This window comes from Muntiacus reevesi, chromosome 14 (assembly GCF_963930625.1).
Source record: "Muntiacus reevesi chromosome 14, mMunRee1.1, whole genome shotgun sequence".
Lineage (NCBI taxonomy): Eukaryota > Metazoa > Chordata > Mammalia > Artiodactyla > Cervidae > Muntiacus > Muntiacus reevesi.
The window spans coordinates 3933173-3949981 of record NC_089262.1 but is presented as its reverse complement, the minus strand read 5'-3'; the positions used below and the strand labels follow the sequence as shown (position 1 = coordinate 3949981).

Genomic DNA, 16809 nt, shown 5'->3' with positions numbered 1-16809 from the left:
CATGAAAAATGCCTTCCTCATGAAAAGCACCTTCCTCAGTAAGAGTGTGCATGTCTAAATCAGTGCGTGTCTTGCATTCAGGCTCAGTCGTGTCTGACTCTTCATGACTGTAACCTGAGAGCCTTCTCTGTCCACGGGATTTCCCAGGCAAGAACACTGGAGTGGGTTGCCATTTCCTTCTCCAGACAGAAGACTGGGACTAAGATAAAAACAATCACCACTGTCACAGAACGCCCTCCTGTTGTGGAGAGAAGGGCCACAGGAGGAGTGATGCTGTAGTTTCATCTCTTAAAGTTGAAGAACATCTCACTTGTTACATGCTGTACCCTCAGATAGGATGATAATGGAAGAATGTGTTTGCTTTCAAATTGTTCCTGCAGGCTGCTCCTTCTTGATGAACTTCTGGCAATGAACCAGAACCTGAATGCCTACCTGACTGTGAATCTCTGAAGATATCACACTTTTTTTCCTTCCTGTTGTCTTTTTCTCGTTTAAATCTGCCAAGAGTTGATTAGAGGCTAGGTGAATAAACAGCACTCATTTTAGATTATGTTGTTCATAGTTTTTGAGGTTAGGGGAAGAGAATAAAAAATAACTGGGTTGGTTTTTTTTGCAAATCTTACAGTGTTCTCCGATCTTCCCACCCAGACACGCACAGGTAAGTATGTGTGTGAGAGAGAAAGAGAGAAAGAAGGGGAGAATGAATGAATCTCTGGTGCCTCTTTGTTTTCTGAGGAGGACCGCAGCCCTGTGGGACTGTCCCGTGACCTCTTCTAACCTTAACTATCACCTCCCCCCGCCTGTCCCTCCATCTCCAAATACAGCCACCCTGGGGGTCAGCATGAATTTGAGGGGGACACAATTCAGTCCATAGCCAGCAGGGAGCTGGAGGAGGGGGTTTCGGGGTGTCCTAGGGTCTAGGAGCAACCCTGAAGGGTATAGAATGTGACGAAGTGCAGCGCTCCCCAGGACGACTGCGCTCGGCCAGAAAGTAGGGGGGAGACCTAGAGCCGCGCAGATTTGGCCCTTTTCCCCTCAGGCCCGCCCGAGTCACAGTGGGGCGCGGAGGCGCTCCCGGCTGCAGACAGACCTACAGGAGCCCGTCTGCGGGTGCAGGAGGAGTGCCCTGGGGCGGGCGGCTCTGAGACCTTCCGATCCCTGCCGGTAGGCATTTGCTGCTTGGAGGTGACCCGCGAGCGAGTGGCGGGCGTGGTAGGGATGGACACAGAGGCGTGCTGGGGAGGCACGGACTCAGCAGGCAGGCGCGCTCACCGCCTGGCGGGCCCTGGTTTCCCCCGGGAAGCCTGGCACCCTCCTCGGCTCCTGAGAAGACGGTGGTGGACAGGCGCCCGCGCAAAGCGGCAAAGCTCGCTCCCCCAACCTTTCAGGCTCCTCCTGGCAGGCGCATTGCCCCTCCCAGCCGCAGGGCACACGGGATTCAGGTTGTTTGGCTCTGCACGCCGCCGCAGACCCCCGGCTGGGATGTCAGCTGCCGGGGTCAGCTGTCCAACTGGGAGTCAGAAGCAGAGACCCCAGCCACTGAGGCTCGGGGCCGGGTGTGACCCGGGGGAGCCCTGGGCGGCCGTGCTCAGGCCTGTGACCACAGAGGCGGCCCGGCAGGCGGCTGTCAGGGCGAGCCCGGCAGGCAGGCGGGCCGGGGACGTTCCTGCTGGAGGCCCTGGCAGGAGGCGCCTCGGCCTGCTTCTTGGTGTCCTCCTTCGCCGGGTGGGCAGGCGGCCCTGGACCCCCTGATCTGTAGAGGTGGGTTCTGCTCGGCCCACCTCCAGAGCCAGTGAGTGCAGACTGTAGGTGTGAGGGTTTCCACGCATGCGTGTCGGCTTGGTGCTTCGGTCGTGCCTGACTCTTTGCGACCCTGTGGTCTGTAGCCCACCAGGCTTCTCTGTCCGTGGGATTCTCCAGGCGAGAATACTGGAGTGGATTGCCAGGTCCTCCTCCAGGGGATCTTCCTGACCCAGGCATCACGCCCGGGTCTCTTATGTCTCCTGCATTGGCTGGTGGGTTCTTTACCACCAGTGCCACCTGGGACGCCCCATATATATGGAGATATGCGTGTATCTACATGTATAACTTCTTTCACAGATTCTTTTACACTACAGTTAATTGCAAAATACTGAATATAGTTTTCCATGCTATACAGTAGGATTGTGTTGTCTATTTGGTACATAGTAGTTTGTATCTGGCAATCTGACACTCATAATTTATACCCCCCCCAAAAAAGTCAGTTTTCTATGTCTGTGACTTTATCTCTTTTGTAAATAAGCTCATTTGTATCATTTTTTTAGATACCACATATAAGTGATATCATGATATTTGTCTTTCTCTGACTCACTTCATTTAGTATGACAATCTTTAGGTTTATCCATGGTGCTGCAAATGGCATTATTTCACTTTTTATGGCTGAATAATAGTCCAGTGTATCTGTCTGTGTATTGTTGTTCAGTAGATAAATCATGTCCGACTCTTTGTGACCCCATGAATCGCAGCACGCCAGGCCTCCCTGTCCATCACCAGCTCCTGGAGCTTGCTCAAACTCGTGTCCATTGAGTCAGTGATGCCATCCAAACATCTCATCCTCTGTTGCCCCCTTCTCCTCCTGCCCTCAATCTTTCCCAGCATCAGGGTCTTGTCCAAATGAGACCACGTCTTCTTTATCCATTCATATGTCAATGGACACTAGGTTACTTCATGCCTTGAGTATTATAAATAATGCTGCTACCAGCATTGGGTGCATGTATGGATGTGATTAACATTTCAACCAGTGGGCTTTGAGTAAAGCCCATCACCCCCATAATGGGGTGGGCCTCACCCCATCAGTTGAAGGGTCCCAGAGTAACAAGCAGCGTTTCCCTGAGAAGCAGGAGTTTGGCCCCAAGACTGTACGGTAGAGACCCTGCCTCAGTTTCCAGCCTCCTGCCCTGCAGAACTGAGGCCCAAGGCTGCAGCCTCAACCCTCGCCTGGACTCCTGGAGCGCTCCCCGCCCTACAGGTGTGTGAACCGCCGGCAGCTGTGTGAGTCAGTCCCTGAAAGCAACCCCCCTCCACAGCCTACAGTGCCTGTCTCTAAACCACGCTGACTAATAAAGCAGGCTGAAGTGAAAGTCGCTCAGTCGTGTCCAACTCGTTGCAACCCTGTGGACTGTAGCCTGCCGGTCTGTCCCTGGAATTCTCCAGGCAAGAACACTGGAGTGGGTTGCCATTCCACTCTCTGGGGGGTCTTCCTGGGTCTCCCGCATAGCAGGCAGATTCCTTACCGTCTGAGCCACCGGGGAAGCCCAATGAAGCAGGGGGCGCCTTTTAACTGATTGTGGCGTCTCTAGGGGGGCTGCACCTCCCCTTGCAGATTGCAGGGGCAGAGAAAACCTGGTCCCTGGGCAGGGGGCCCCTGTGGCCCTGCCCCCTGGCGCTGATCGCCACCACCCCCGTCACCAGCCGTCCTCCCTGGAGCCGCCTCCCTCAGGGCACTGTCTCCTCGGACTGGTGCTAGCACTTTCTACCAGATTCTCAGCCCCATTTCTGCCTCTCTGAGGCCAGGTTCCCGGTTCTGTGCCTGTCCCCCGCATTTCTGAGTAAACCTCACAAAGAATCACAGCTGTTCAGGAGCACGCTGCACAATATAAAATTTATTATAAAACTTCAGCAAATATAAATATCCAGGCGCCATCTGGAATGGAGACCACACGGCAGAAAAGGGTTGAAATCTGGGGTGGGGGGAGGTTGGAGGCTCCCCTGCTGTGTAGCCTGTCACCTGGAAATCCTTGGCCTCCCTTCTGAGTGGATGTTACGAAAACAACCAAAATTTACAGGAAAAAAAACTGAAAACCCTGCAGCACATAAGAGCGAACCCGAGTGGGCCAGTCACAGCCCACAGCGCTTGGTGTAAACCCGTGGAGGCTCTAATTCGGGCCCAGCCTGTCATCCTGCCCCTTGAAGAGACAAGCATTCAGGGATGCGTTTAAATAGGAACACTCACTTGTAAATAACTGAGAAAGAGAAAAAAGGTAACGTAGGAGAATTCTCTCCTCCTTCCAACAGGCCTGAAAAGGACAGAAGCACCATAGTGGGGATTTCCTTTCCCATTTCCAGAGGCCAGGCGCCCCATCAGGATGGAGACCAGCTCACCCGCCGGGGCCCCCGGGGTCCCTGTGCAGAGAAACCGCCGCTGGGGCGGGCACGGCCGGGGGACGCAGCCCAAGGGGCTGACCCCGCCTCCCGAAGCGGTGGTCTCCAGGTGGCAGCTGGGCCGGCCCTCCTTCTCATTCCGGGCCGGCCTGCTTTGCCAGAGCTCGGCGGTTCAGGGCGAGCAGGTTGGGGAGCTCTGCCCTGACTCCACGCCTCCTCCCCACCAAGCGTGTGCCTGTGTGCCCGGGGTGAACACACACACGTGCGCGCACACACAGGCACACACGCAGTCCGGTCCAGGAGCTCCGCATGGGTTTTTCTTCTCCCGGCCTCCGTCTTCCTGGGACGCCTGCCGGTGGAGAGCCCACACGGCCAGCTGGTGCTGGCGACGGGCCCCGCGCCCGCCAGCTCACAGGTTGGACGTGGAGCAGGTCTTGCAGCACTGCTGGCCGTAGAAGCGGTGGCTGCACACGCCGTGCTGGGGCACCAGGGCGCACCAGTGGGAGCGGTCCCCGCAGGAGGCGCCTGAAAGCCAGCAGCCCCGCGTCAGGCACCGGCCGCCACCCGCGGAGACCCCGGGAATCAAGGCAAGCCTGCCGCCGCCCTGCAGCTGCTCCGCAGGGAGGGCAGCACTGCAGGTCACGCGGACCACGCGGGTCGTGCTGTTTTCACAAGACCTTTCTTGGCAGGTTCCTGCAAAGCTGGCATCTTCTGCTTTTCATGCTAAATACCCCCACGAAACCACTCAGCCACCCGAGACAACGGGTCTTCTGCGGACTGGACTCCAGTTGTCAGGTCCCTGACTGAAGCAGACCACTCACTCTCCTCCAGCCCCATTTTCTCCTCCAGAAACCTCGATAGACAGATAGACAGACAGACAGACAGACAGACAGACAGACAGGGCACGGTGCTGCAAGTCCACAAGGCACTCTGGGTGTGTGCATAGGGATCGCGTTTACTGAGCAGCCAAGGAGCAGCTGGAGGAGAAGGGGACAACAGAGGATGAGATGGCTGGATGGCATCACCAACTCGATGGGCATGAGTTCGAGTAAACTCCGGGAGTTGGTGATGGACAGGGAGGCCTGGCGTGCTGCGATTCATGGGGTCACAAAGAATCAGACATGACTGAGCGACTGAACTGGGCTGAAGGAAATCCCACGACAGAGAAGCCTAGCATGCTGCAGTCCCCGGGGTTGCAGAAGAGTGGGACGCGACTTGGCGACTGAACATCAACAACAACAGAATATGCTGGAGTCTTGTTTAACTTGGGGGCAAAAGGCTCCTTTACTCAAAACGGCCTTCCCTGAATGCAGACAGCAGCACGGAAACACAAGAGGCAAATGTGCCTGCTGAGAGCCAAATGGCTCTCCCAGCCACCTGTGTCGTTTCTGGGGAGGACGGCGTGAGCAGTGAGCGGTCTGCTCCATGGGCCTCTTCGTGGGGAAAACTGGTGGAGGTGGAGAGAGGACAGGTGGATCGGACACAAGACGCTCTAACCCGCGGGGACCCCCAGTTGCTCAGCCCTCTTAGCAACCACTCCAGAAACCCAACAGCCCCACCCAAATGGCCAAGGTCAAACCTCGGGGTGTGGGGGGTGGGTGCTCCGACACTCACCTTTCTTCTCTGCGATGGGGCAGAAGTGGGTGTTGCAGGCCTGGGAGATGGCGGGCTTCTGCAGCACGGAGCAGCCCACGGCAGGCCGGCCCCCCGCCAGGCACTGCACGGACCGCGTCTGCACGCCGCCCCCGCAGCTAGCCGTGCACTGCGGGAGACACGAGCCGCCGTCACGCTGGGCCACCCGGCCACCCAGCCACCCCTTCCTACGGGCGGTCCCCTCCTCCCAGCTCCTCAAGGCGGTCTCTCTCTCTCTCTCTCTCTCTCTCTCTCTCTCTCTCGACCGGGGTGGGGGCTAAACACAAGCTGCATATTTCCCAGGTATGGACACTGGGAAGACGGGCCCAGGAGTCTGAGTATTCTTGAATCATCAAGGGCTCGATGGACACACAAAAAGCGGCACATATCTGGGGATACAGGCTGCGGGTCCGTTACGAGATGCCCTCACAAGCCAGCCTTTCTGGTGCTCCTGACTCGGAAAAGCTTGACAAGCCAGTCCCCCCACAGAGGCGCGATGACTCTCACCTCTCCCGACCCCAAGTTTTGCAGGGACTCCAGATGCCTGGGTGTGGCCACCCCCTCCCCGGAGCGTCGCATCCCTACACTTGGGCCCCGCACTCCGAGGCTCAGAGCACAGCGGAGCCAGGGAGAGGCAGCTTGCTCAGGCTGGTCCTCACTGGCCAGCCGGGCACATACCCCAGAGACCACGGCAGTGGGTCCCCTGGAGACCCACTGCCGGTAAGAAACCGGGAGAGATGTGAGCGATCGGAGACGGAAGGGCCCCGAACCTGCAGCCATGAATCTGCCCAGAAAGAAAGCGGCTCACAGTCTAGACCGAGTTCTGTCTAGCTCATGGCATTGCTCACACAAGGCTGGGTGTCCAAGAAAGCTGTTAGGTGGGAGAGGAGCCCCTGCAGAAAGATGGGGGCAGAGAACGATCTGGAGATCCTGGTGTGCGGTGGGCTGCGTTAAACAGTCGCGTTAACACATGAGGATAAAGCTCTGCTGATTAGGAGACACACACACATAACTCAGGCTGCCGCCAAGATGTACGGACAAGACCAATGCTGGGATCCCCCTGGAGCAGAGGCCCGGGGCTGGTCTTCCACGGCCGAAACCGCCCACGGCCAGACTCTGAGGACCCGCTGCAGACAGGGCCCGGGGAGGTGGTTTTAGACCCCTCGGGAGAGAGACGCAGTGATGGGGTCAGTAGAACATCTTGGTGTGCCCCTCGACAGAGGAGAGGAGCTGGAAACAGAGTCCCCAGAGGTCATAAGCTGAAGGAATCGTTCTTTCTTCTTTTTTCCCTCTTTTGGGAAAGGACGTCTGGGCCGCTGGAGAGAGAAAACCCAGGGCTTTTTGCTGATGAGCATGTGGGTTTGGAATCCACCATGCGAGGCTGAGCCCTGCTCTTCAAAGCCAACACTGGCGAACGCCGTCAGGGCTCCGTTCAGGGCAGGACACCAGCAGCCAGGAGGAGACAGCGCCGCAGGCGGACTTGTGACCCGTCGTCAGGCCCGCCCCGCATCGAGACAGCTGTCTTCCGCAGGCTGTGTCATCTCTGAGCTTTCCAGCAGAACCGTGCTCCAGGCCTCGGGGGCCTCTGACCCGGGTCCCAGGCGCTCCCTCAGGCCCTGTCCCGGGCTGGGAACTCACTCGGGGAGACGAGGTTGAACCTCTCTGCCTCTGTGTTGAATTTCTTTCATCACCAGTGGCAGGGGCAGACTGCCACTCGCCTTTTATTTTTATTTTTTTCCACATTAAAACGTGAGTTTTAATTTAAAAAACTGTTTTCTGTAAATATAGTTATATCAACCTCTGTGCCCACAACTTGGGTTCAGATATAAACAGATATGATACATGCAGGTGTTACCTGTACCACAGAACAAAATCAGCTCAAGAATCAACTCTTGCTAAAGATACGTCCCATCAAGGTCCTGCTGTGTAGCACAGGGAACCATATTGAATATCCCGTGTTGAACCATGCTTGCACACTTAGTCACTCAGTCATGTCTGATTCTTTGTGACCCCATGGACTGTAGCCCGCCAGGCTCTGTCCATGGGATGCTCAGGCAAGGATACTCGAGTGGGTTGCCATTCCCTTCTCCAGGGGATCTTAAGGGATGGAACCCAGGTCCTCTGCATTGTAGGCGGATTCTTTACCATCTGAGCCACCAGGGAAACCCCTGATAAGCCATAATGGAAAGTAAAATAAAAAAGAATATATATATATATATATATATATATATATATATATGCATGTAACCTAGTCACTATGCTGGACAGCAGAGACTGACATTGTAAATCAGCTGATTTACTTTGATAAAAAAAAATTAAAAACAAAGAAACCAAGAGATCTGACCAGCATTTTGTGTCCCTTGGTGCCGAGCGGCTTGATTCTTTCTGTCATCGGTTCTTTGATGCACAGACGGGGATCACTGTCCTCCCCTTCCTGGGCCCAGGTCCAGGCTCCAGACGCTGAACGGTGAACACAAGCCCTCACCTTCCCTGGGGCACTTTCCGAAGTCGCCCCTCCAAGCACGGTTTCTGGCCTGGCAGCTCCGGCGGCGGCTGGGAGCCCGTCGGCACCCCTGCCTTCCCCAGGCCCCGGCTCGGCGTCCACACGGAACCCACAGTTACACAGGCAGCATGGAGCGGGGCCCTGCCGGCCACTGGCCTCTCTCAGTCCATGGACCTGCCCCGGCCACCCCGCCCTGATCACCTCTCATCTTTCAGTGTTTCATTGTCCCTGTTCCGGCCTCAGAGAAAACGTGGATGCCGCTGTACGCTGTGGGGGGGCAGGAAATTCTGTGTCTGTCTGCCGAGGGGCGAGGGGGGTCCCTCCAGCCCCCGGGGTGGGTGGTTGCAGAGCAGAGACCTCCTCTCTGGAGAGCGTGTGACCCCCTGGATGCAAAGTCCCAGGGACCCAAGTGAGTGAAGTCAGGGCTGCTGGGTGAGGCCTCGCCAAGCAGGGCCACGGAGGCCAACAGAAGCTGTACTCATCTGATTACAGACTTATCCGTCTTCCCGCAGTTGCAGGAATAACCTGTCCGGGGACAGAGCCCATCCAGGCTCAGGACACCTTTCCGCCCCAAGATTTCCCACGGCCGGAGGGCGCAGAGCCTCGGGCCCAAGAGCTCACGGCAAACGCGGCCTTAGCGTCATTCTTGCCTGACGTCGTGGAACATAGCAGATGAGTCACCCTGGATGAGATCTTCAAGCAACTTACGATGAAAATGATTTATTAGACAGGCTGGATGCTTTAGGCTGGTGCAAACCATGCCAGAAGTATTTTTAGATTCTAGGTTTGGGTTTAAATTAAACAATGGCAAACTTTGTTTTTCTTTTTCTAAATTTGCCTGAGGTCTCCCAGTTGAGCAGAGTGGGGTAAACGCTGGCCAGATTCACTCTCAGGAGCTTCGGTCTCCCCTCCCCGTGGACAGAGGGATGACGGTCTTGGGGAACCACCAGGCCTTGTGTCTGAGCCACGTTCTCAAGGGACAGAGAGAGCGAAGCACTTGCCCCAGGAACCACTCGACGCAGCCTCTTGGCTTGCCCGTCCCTTCCTCTTGCCGGAAAGCCTGCGCACTCAGAGGACAATTAAAGGGAAAATTGTGTGGCCGGAGATACTTTTGACCTACTTAAAACAGGAAAGGCTTGAAAAGGATACGGTCCCAATGTCCTGTGGTCTAGTATTTTAAATGAAACAATTTCTAATACCATTTGGGGAGGAGTTCGTGTATTTCTAAATGAAAAAGCAACGTCAGATTTGAAGATGTGCGTGCTAAGTCACTTCAGTTGTGTTCAACTCTTTGCCACTCCATGGACCTCAGCCCGCCAGGCTCCTCTGTCCGTGGGGATTCTCTAGGCAAGAATACTGGAGTGGGCTGCCATGGCCCCTCTCCAGAGGATCTTCCCCACCCAGGGACTGAACCCGTGTCTCCTATGTCTCCTGCACTGGCAGGTGGGTTCTTTACTGCTCGCACCACCTGGGAAGCCCCAGGTTTGAAGGTGAGCAGAACCAAAGGCAAAAACACAACGAGACAGCAGTGTGCAGAGTGGGTGGCAAGCAAGAACAGCCTTTGGGGGTTTAAAGATGCTGCCGCTCTACAGGGTCTGGCAACAGGGCGCACAATCCCGACGACAGTGACACCAGCATCCCCAGACAAGGGTGAAGTCCGTGCTGGAGCGGAAAGTTCTCCAGACAAGGACCAGACCTGGCTGCCCTGGGCACGCACGGATTTGCTTTTCACCTGAAATTCCACTCCCTGAACACTCAGCACGGAGCATGCGCCTTGGTAGACACCGGGGACTGTATGTATAAAACATGCATGCACGTATGTAAATGCACACACGTGTCAATGTGGAGACTACACCGCAAGACAGCAGGACACTCGCCCCAGAGCGCCAGTCTGGATGGCTGTGTATCGACTGCATCCGCTTTCAGGCGGCTCACGTCAGCGGGGCCAGCCTTGACCTCTGACGAGGCCGCAGTACGGACATTGCACGATCCTGGGACAGGAGGCGCGATTCTCCACTCCTGAGTCTGCTTTCTATCCTTGCTTCCTTTTCAGCACAGGGCGCCTGGGAAGGCCGAGGATGCGGGACGTGCTTCCCGGGAGGGCAGTCACTACCTGGGCAGGGAAGACAGTCACCTGCAGCCGCTCGGGTCATTCCTATGGCACCAGCCACGGAGCACGCCTTCTGGGAAGTGATTTGGAAAGAGACGAAGACTCCTGAAAGTTCCTTTGAAAGTGATGGGGAACAGACATCCGCCTGTGGTCCCCGGGGTCAGCCTCTGGAATCAACGTAGATCCCGCTTGCTGGTCCCGAGAGAGCTTCTGCGATGGGGGCGTCCTGGGGGCCTGGTGCCCCGTGGATCCCATATACTTGATAGGACTCCACCTCGGAGGTCCTGGAGTCAGTGTTACCTGATGCGGTTAAGAGAGCTGGCTGGCCAAGGTGGGAGCACAGAAGTTTGTGGCCATCCCCGCTATCGGGTTCACTTGCTTTCTCTGTTTTCTTGATGTGGGCCATTTCTAAAGTCCCTACCGAGTTTATTACAATATTGCTTCTGCTTTATGTTTTGTTGTTTTGGCCGTGAGGCATGTGAGATCTTCGCTCCAGGGATTGAACCCGCACCTCCTGCATTGGAAGGCCAAGTCCTAACCACTGGACCACCAGGGAAGTGGCGGTTTGCTTCTTAAAAACTGACCATCCAGACCCAAGTGCCTATGAAGACACTGGGCTCTGAGCTGCTCTTGTGCTGCCCTCGCCCACACAGAGGACAACAGGACAGGCAGAGAGGGCTTCGAGGAGCCCAAAGCTGGAAGCAGGGCCGGGAGGAGGCTGGGTCAACTGTAGTGAGCGCAGAATTCTTCCCTTACAGCCGCAGGGGACGCGGGAGGAGGAGGGAGCCGGGGACACGGAGACCCCGGGACAGACCCCGCAGCCCCTCTTGACCTGGGCTGGCCGAGCCCGGGGACTAGGCAGGTCACAGCCATTCTGGGGGCTCAACCCCCATCCTCATTTGCTCGGCTTTGCAGTTGACCCCGAACAGACTTACAATCACCTGTTTCTTCCAGATCTCGTGTTTCTTCCTCACCCACACTCACCTCTGGGGAGTTCAGCCCCGCTTTTACCCAAACCGTTACATCTTCTCACCCTCCCAGGGTGAAGGTTTAGAACAACCACGCTGTGCCGTGCGCTCAGCCGTGGCCGACTCTCGCGACCCCAGGGACTGCAGCCCGCCAGGCTCCTCTGTCCATGGGATTCTCCAGGCAAGAACACTGGAGCGGGTTGCCATTTCCTTCTCCAGGGGATCTTCCCAGTCCAGAGATCGAACCTACCAATCCTCCATCTCCTGCACTGGCAGGCTGGTTCTTCACCACTAGCGCCACCCGGGAAGCCCTAGAACAATCACAAGTGCCCTAAAAGGTTGAGTAACATGTGGAGATCACCCTCTGGAGGCCCACCCAAACCCCAACCCCCAGAAACCCAACACCACACAGGCTCTGGAGGGAAGGGCCTGAAGCTGGCTCCGTGGGCCTGGGGGCTACACTGTGGCAGAAACCTTCCCCCCAAGGCAGCCAGCAACACTGAGGAGGGGCTCCACCCGCCCCCCTTCGTCCCTACCTGAGACCAGGGTGAGGCAAACCAGCCGGCCCGCGGGGGTCCTGCAGCAGCGAACGCGGGGCGCTTGGGGCAGGGGAACGGGGCACAGGCACGCTGCAGCTCCAGCTGGGGCTGCGGCAGGTGCAGGCACTTCTTGGAGGCCAGCTCACGGTACTTCCCAGACACGTACTTCTCAGCACACTTTAAGAACCTTTTCTGGGTTCCTCTTTCACAGGTAACAGAACACTGGAAAGAAGACAACCAAGGATGTGTGTGAAAGGCATGTCTCCCTGAGTGATGGCCGTCTCTTTCACAAAATCGTTGAGTGGAGATGCCTCCTGATTACATTAGCCTGAACACTGATAGGAAAACAACAGAGTGAGGAGGATGAGAGATCTCTCCAAGAAAACTAGAGATACCAGGGGAACATTCATGCAAAGATGGGCTCAATAAAGGACAGAAGTGGTATGGACCTAACAGAAGCAGAAGATGTTAAGAAGAGGTGGCAAGAATACACAGAACTGTACAAAAAAGATCTTCACAACCCACATAATCACGATGGTGTGATCACTCACCTAGAGCCAGACATCCTGGAATGTGAAGTCAAGTGGGCCTTAGGAAGCATCACTACGAACAAAGTTAGTGGAGGTGATGGAATTCCAATTGAGTTATTTCAAATCCTAAAAGATGATGCTGGGAAGGTGCTGCACTCAATATGCCAGCAAATTTGGAAAACTCAGCAGTGACCACAGGACTGGAAAAGGTCAGTTTTCATTCAAATCCCTAAGAAGGGCAATGCCAAAGAATGCTCAAACTACTGCACAATTGCACTCATTTCACATGCTAGTAAAGTAATGCTCAAAATTCGCCAAGCCAGGCTTCAGCAATACATGGACCGTGAACTTCCAGATGTTCAAGCTGGTTTTAGAAAAGGCAGAGGAACCAGAGATCAAATTGCCAACATTCGCTGGATCATCGAAAAAGCAAGAGTTCCAGAAAAACATCTATTTCTGCTTTATTGACTATACCAAAGCCGTTGACTATGTGGATCACAATAAACTGTGGAAAATTCTGAAAGAGATGGGAATACCAGACCACCTGACCTGCCTCTTGAGAAATCTGTACGCAGGTCAGGAAGCAACAGTTAGAACTGGACATGGAACAACAGAGTGGTTCCAAATAGGAAAAGGAGTACATCAAGGCTGTATATTGTCACCCTGCTTATTTAACTTATATGCAATAGAGTACATCATGAGAAATGCTGGGCTGGAGGATGCACAAGCTGGAATCAAGATTGCTGGGAGAAATATAAAACACCTCAGATATGAAGATGACACCACCCTTATGGCAGAAAGTGAAGAAGAACTAAAGAGCCTCTTAAAGAAAGTGAAAGAGGAGAGTGAAAAAGTTGGCTTAAAGCTCAACATTCAGAAAACAAAGATCATGGCATTCAGTCCCATCACTTCATGACAAATAGACGGAGAAACAGTGGAAACAGTGGCAGACTTAATTTGTTGAAGGCTCCAAAATTACTGCAGATGGTGACTGCAGCCATGAAATAAAAAGATGCTTTCTCCTTAGAAGAAAATTTATGACCAACCTAGACAGCATACTAAAAAGCAGAGACATTACTTTGTCAACAAAGATCCATCTAGTCAAGGCTATGGTTTTTCCAGTAGTCATGTATAGATGTGAGAGTTGGACTATAAAGAAAGCTGAGTGCCAAAGAATTGATGCTTTTGAAATGTGGTGTTGCAGAAGACTCTGAGAGTCCCTTGGACTGCGAGGAGATCCAACCAGATCATCCTAAAGGAAATCTGTCCTGAATGTTCATTAGAATGACTGATGTTGAAGTTGAAACTCTAATACTTTGGCCACCTGATGTGAAGAGCTGACTCATTTGAAAAGACCCTGATGCTGGGAAAGACTGAAGGTGGGAGGAGAAGGTGATGACAGAGGATGAGATGGTTGGATGGCATCATCTACTCAATGGATATGAGTTTGAGTAAACTCCAGGCCTTGGTGATGGACAGGGAGGCCTGGTGTGCTGCAGTCCATGGGGTCACGAAGAGTTGGACACGACTGAGCAACTGAACTAAACTGAACATTTAAGGGGACGACATGGTTGGATGGCATCACCAACTCGATGGACATGAGTTTGAGCAAGCTTCGGGTTATGGTGAAGTGCAGGGAAGCCTGGTGTGCTGCAGTCTATGGGGTTGCAAGGAGTCAGACACGACCTAGCGACTGAACAACAGTCAGTGAAATTTATGGGACCTCGGCATTTTAAAATGGTGTTAACAGTATCTGCAATAAAAAAAGAAGATCTTGAGGTCTAGCACTATACACATAAGTTGGGGCAGGGCAATTACAAACCACGAAGGGAGTAATTCCGGAGCTATTGCTTCACTGGGAAATGAAGACGCTGGGGTGTAACCGATACCAGAATGCACTGGAACCTAGTGCACAAGGATGTCAGGTAAACCGCAGAGCTCCTCAGATTCACACACCCAACAGCAGCGTGATGCTGGCCTAGCACCGGGGCAGGCGGGGGAGACCCAGGGCTTCCATCTTCCCCGGGAAGCTGAGTGCTGCCCCGGACAGAGCACCGCAGGCTCATTCGCTCCCACCAGACGTGCTCTGAGCCGGGCTGTCGCTGCAGCCTCACCCTCTCGCATGGACAGCGGGGCCCTGGGCCGACCTGTGGCCGGGCGCGGCTGCAGCTTCGGGACACACAGGGATGACACAGAAGGCCGGGCAGAGCTGCACAGGCTCGGGGGTCACAGGGCAGGTCCCAGGGCTGGCATCGCTGCCGCAGGCTGGCATGTCTGCAGGTCCCATCCAGAGGAGGCTGGGTGCCCGGCGTTCCGGCCTTGCACTCAGGGTCAGGCCTGGCTTTGGGGTGTGCCTGGTGGGTCCTGCTCCCAGAACAGAGCTGGAGGGCTCCTCTGGGGGCTCGCTGGGGCCAAGCCTGAGAGCAGCTCTGGGGTGTGATGAGTGTGTGCGTGCACGCCCGGATGTGTCAGATAGTTAGGACAAGGGATTTCCACCTGGACACCTTCCAGACACTGTGTGTGTTAGCCGCTCAGTCATGTCTGACCCTTGGTGACCCCATGGACTGTAGCCCACCAGGCTCCTCTGTCCATGGGACTCTGCAGGCAAGAATACTGGAGTGGGTTGCCATGCCCTGTGCCAGGGGATCTTCCCGACCCAGGGATTGAACCCGGTCTCCTGCATCGCAGGCGGGTTCTTTACCACCGTGCCACCTTGGAAGCCCTTTCTAGGCAGACCAAGTTGCTTCCTTCCTAAGGACTCAGCCTCCAGAGATACAAATAAAATCAAATGTCCCCTAATGACTGAGTGATTCAGTCGTCTAGACACTGATGCCCTTGGTTCCAGGAGTTCTTCCTTAGCAGCAGCAGGCTTCACGCAGTAGTGATGCTGTTTTTATTTTTCAGGGGCAGACAAGTGCTGTCTCATTTGGGATAAATGTCCTGCCTGGCACACCATCACTTTATAGAGTCATTCCTGCCCCCTGGACCGGACACCACTGGCGGCCCGGGTGGGGATGGGACCTCGAGTCTGTCTCTGAGGTCCAGGGATCAGGGGGCCTTCATTCCCCAGTTCCTATGGAAACCAGCTGTGTGGGCTCCGTACATGCATGCGTCTCAGGACGCGCTGTCTGCTCCTGCAGTCACCCCCCTGCCCCACCACCTAGGCACGTCCTGGGAAATGGCTGCAGCTGCTCAGGGTGAGGTGGGTCCCCCACCCCACAGTCAGCGGGAAGAACACTCCCCACCCCGGTCGGCAACTGTTCGCCCACGCATCCACTCCACACCGAGGGAGGGATGATTGTGTGGGTGACCTGGGTGGGGTGCTCCACGGATGTGATACACAAGCCAGAGGACATGCAAGGAGTGGAGGCTGGGCATGGGGCTGAATACCAGGGGCAGTGGGACCGGAGACTTAGAGGAACGGAGCGGAAGCAGAGGAACCCAGCAAGGAGGGGTGGCCCCTAGGTGGAAGGTGGTCGACCCAGTTCCACCTGGACCCGGCACGCCTACCTACCTGGGACCAATGCGTCTACCTGGGACTAGGTACACCTACCTTGAGCCAATGCATCTACCTGGGACCTGGCACAGTCCCCTGGGAAGGTGCCCCCACCTGGGACCCAGCACACCCCCCTGGGAAGGTGCCCCCACCTGGGACCCGGCACACCCCCCTGGGAAGGTGCCCCCACCTGGCCCTGGCACACCCACCTGGGACCAGGCGGACACGAGCCACTGCAGCTTCTTGTGCTTGTGGCAGCGCCTGAGCAGACAGGCCTCGTGAGTCCTGGGCTTGGGCTCCGCGGTGCAGACGGCGTCCGGCAGCAGCTGCGCCCTGGCCGAGGGGTTGGTGCTCTTACAGGCCACCGACCTCTTCCGCCAGCCCTTCCCGCAGGTCCGCGAGCACTGCGCGCCGGGAGAGCAGAGTGTCGGCTCCCTCGAGGGGGGCTGGGACGGAGGTGGGGCTCCAGCCCTGAGCCCCGAGGCTGGGGGAGACTCCAGCTGCCCCCACACCCCTCACTGCACAGGAGGGCCCCCTTCACCCACCCCGTGCCAGCCCCCCACCCCGCTTACCTCCGCCCAGGGCCCGGTGCTCCACGCCGGGGGGCAGCTCTGAGGCTGGCAGGCCTGTCGGCTCGCGGGGGCGGGCTGTGGACACAGGCTGGCCGGGACCCGCTCCGATCTGTAGTGCGCGCGCCGCGTGCACTGGACTGCCCGGCTCTGCGTGCCCCCTCCGCACGTGCGGCTGCAGGCGCTCCAGTTCCCCGCCGACCAGCTGGGGGCACAGGGGACCCCACGGTGAGGGGCGTCACCCGGCGCACCTTCCCACCTGCGGTCTCCACCGCAGTCCTTTGCAGTCCCGCCTGCGTCTCCCAGGGCCCCGCCCCTTCTA

General features: G+C 56.1%; 1 protein-coding gene across 1 annotated transcript in view; it reads right to left on the bottom strand.

Moving 5' to 3' along the window:
• Window positions 1-3744: 3744 nt before the first annotated feature.
• ADAMTS16 (ADAM metallopeptidase with thrombospondin type 1 motif 16) overlaps window positions 3745-16809 on the bottom strand; it is a 175929-nt gene continuing 162864 nt past the window's right edge. Inside the window, exons 19-23 of the mRNA XM_065905294.1 lie at window positions 16491-16692; window positions 16128-16322; window positions 11890-12114; window positions 5755-5902; window positions 3745-4665 (exon numbers count right to left, since the gene is read on the bottom strand). Of these exons, the coding sequence (XP_065761366.1) occupies window positions 4550-4665; window positions 5755-5902; window positions 11890-12114; window positions 16128-16322; window positions 16491-16692 (886 nt within the window). The 3' untranslated portion in view covers window positions 3745-4549. The remainder of the gene's footprint in view (window positions 4666-5754; window positions 5903-11889; window positions 12115-16127; window positions 16323-16490; window positions 16693-16809) is intronic.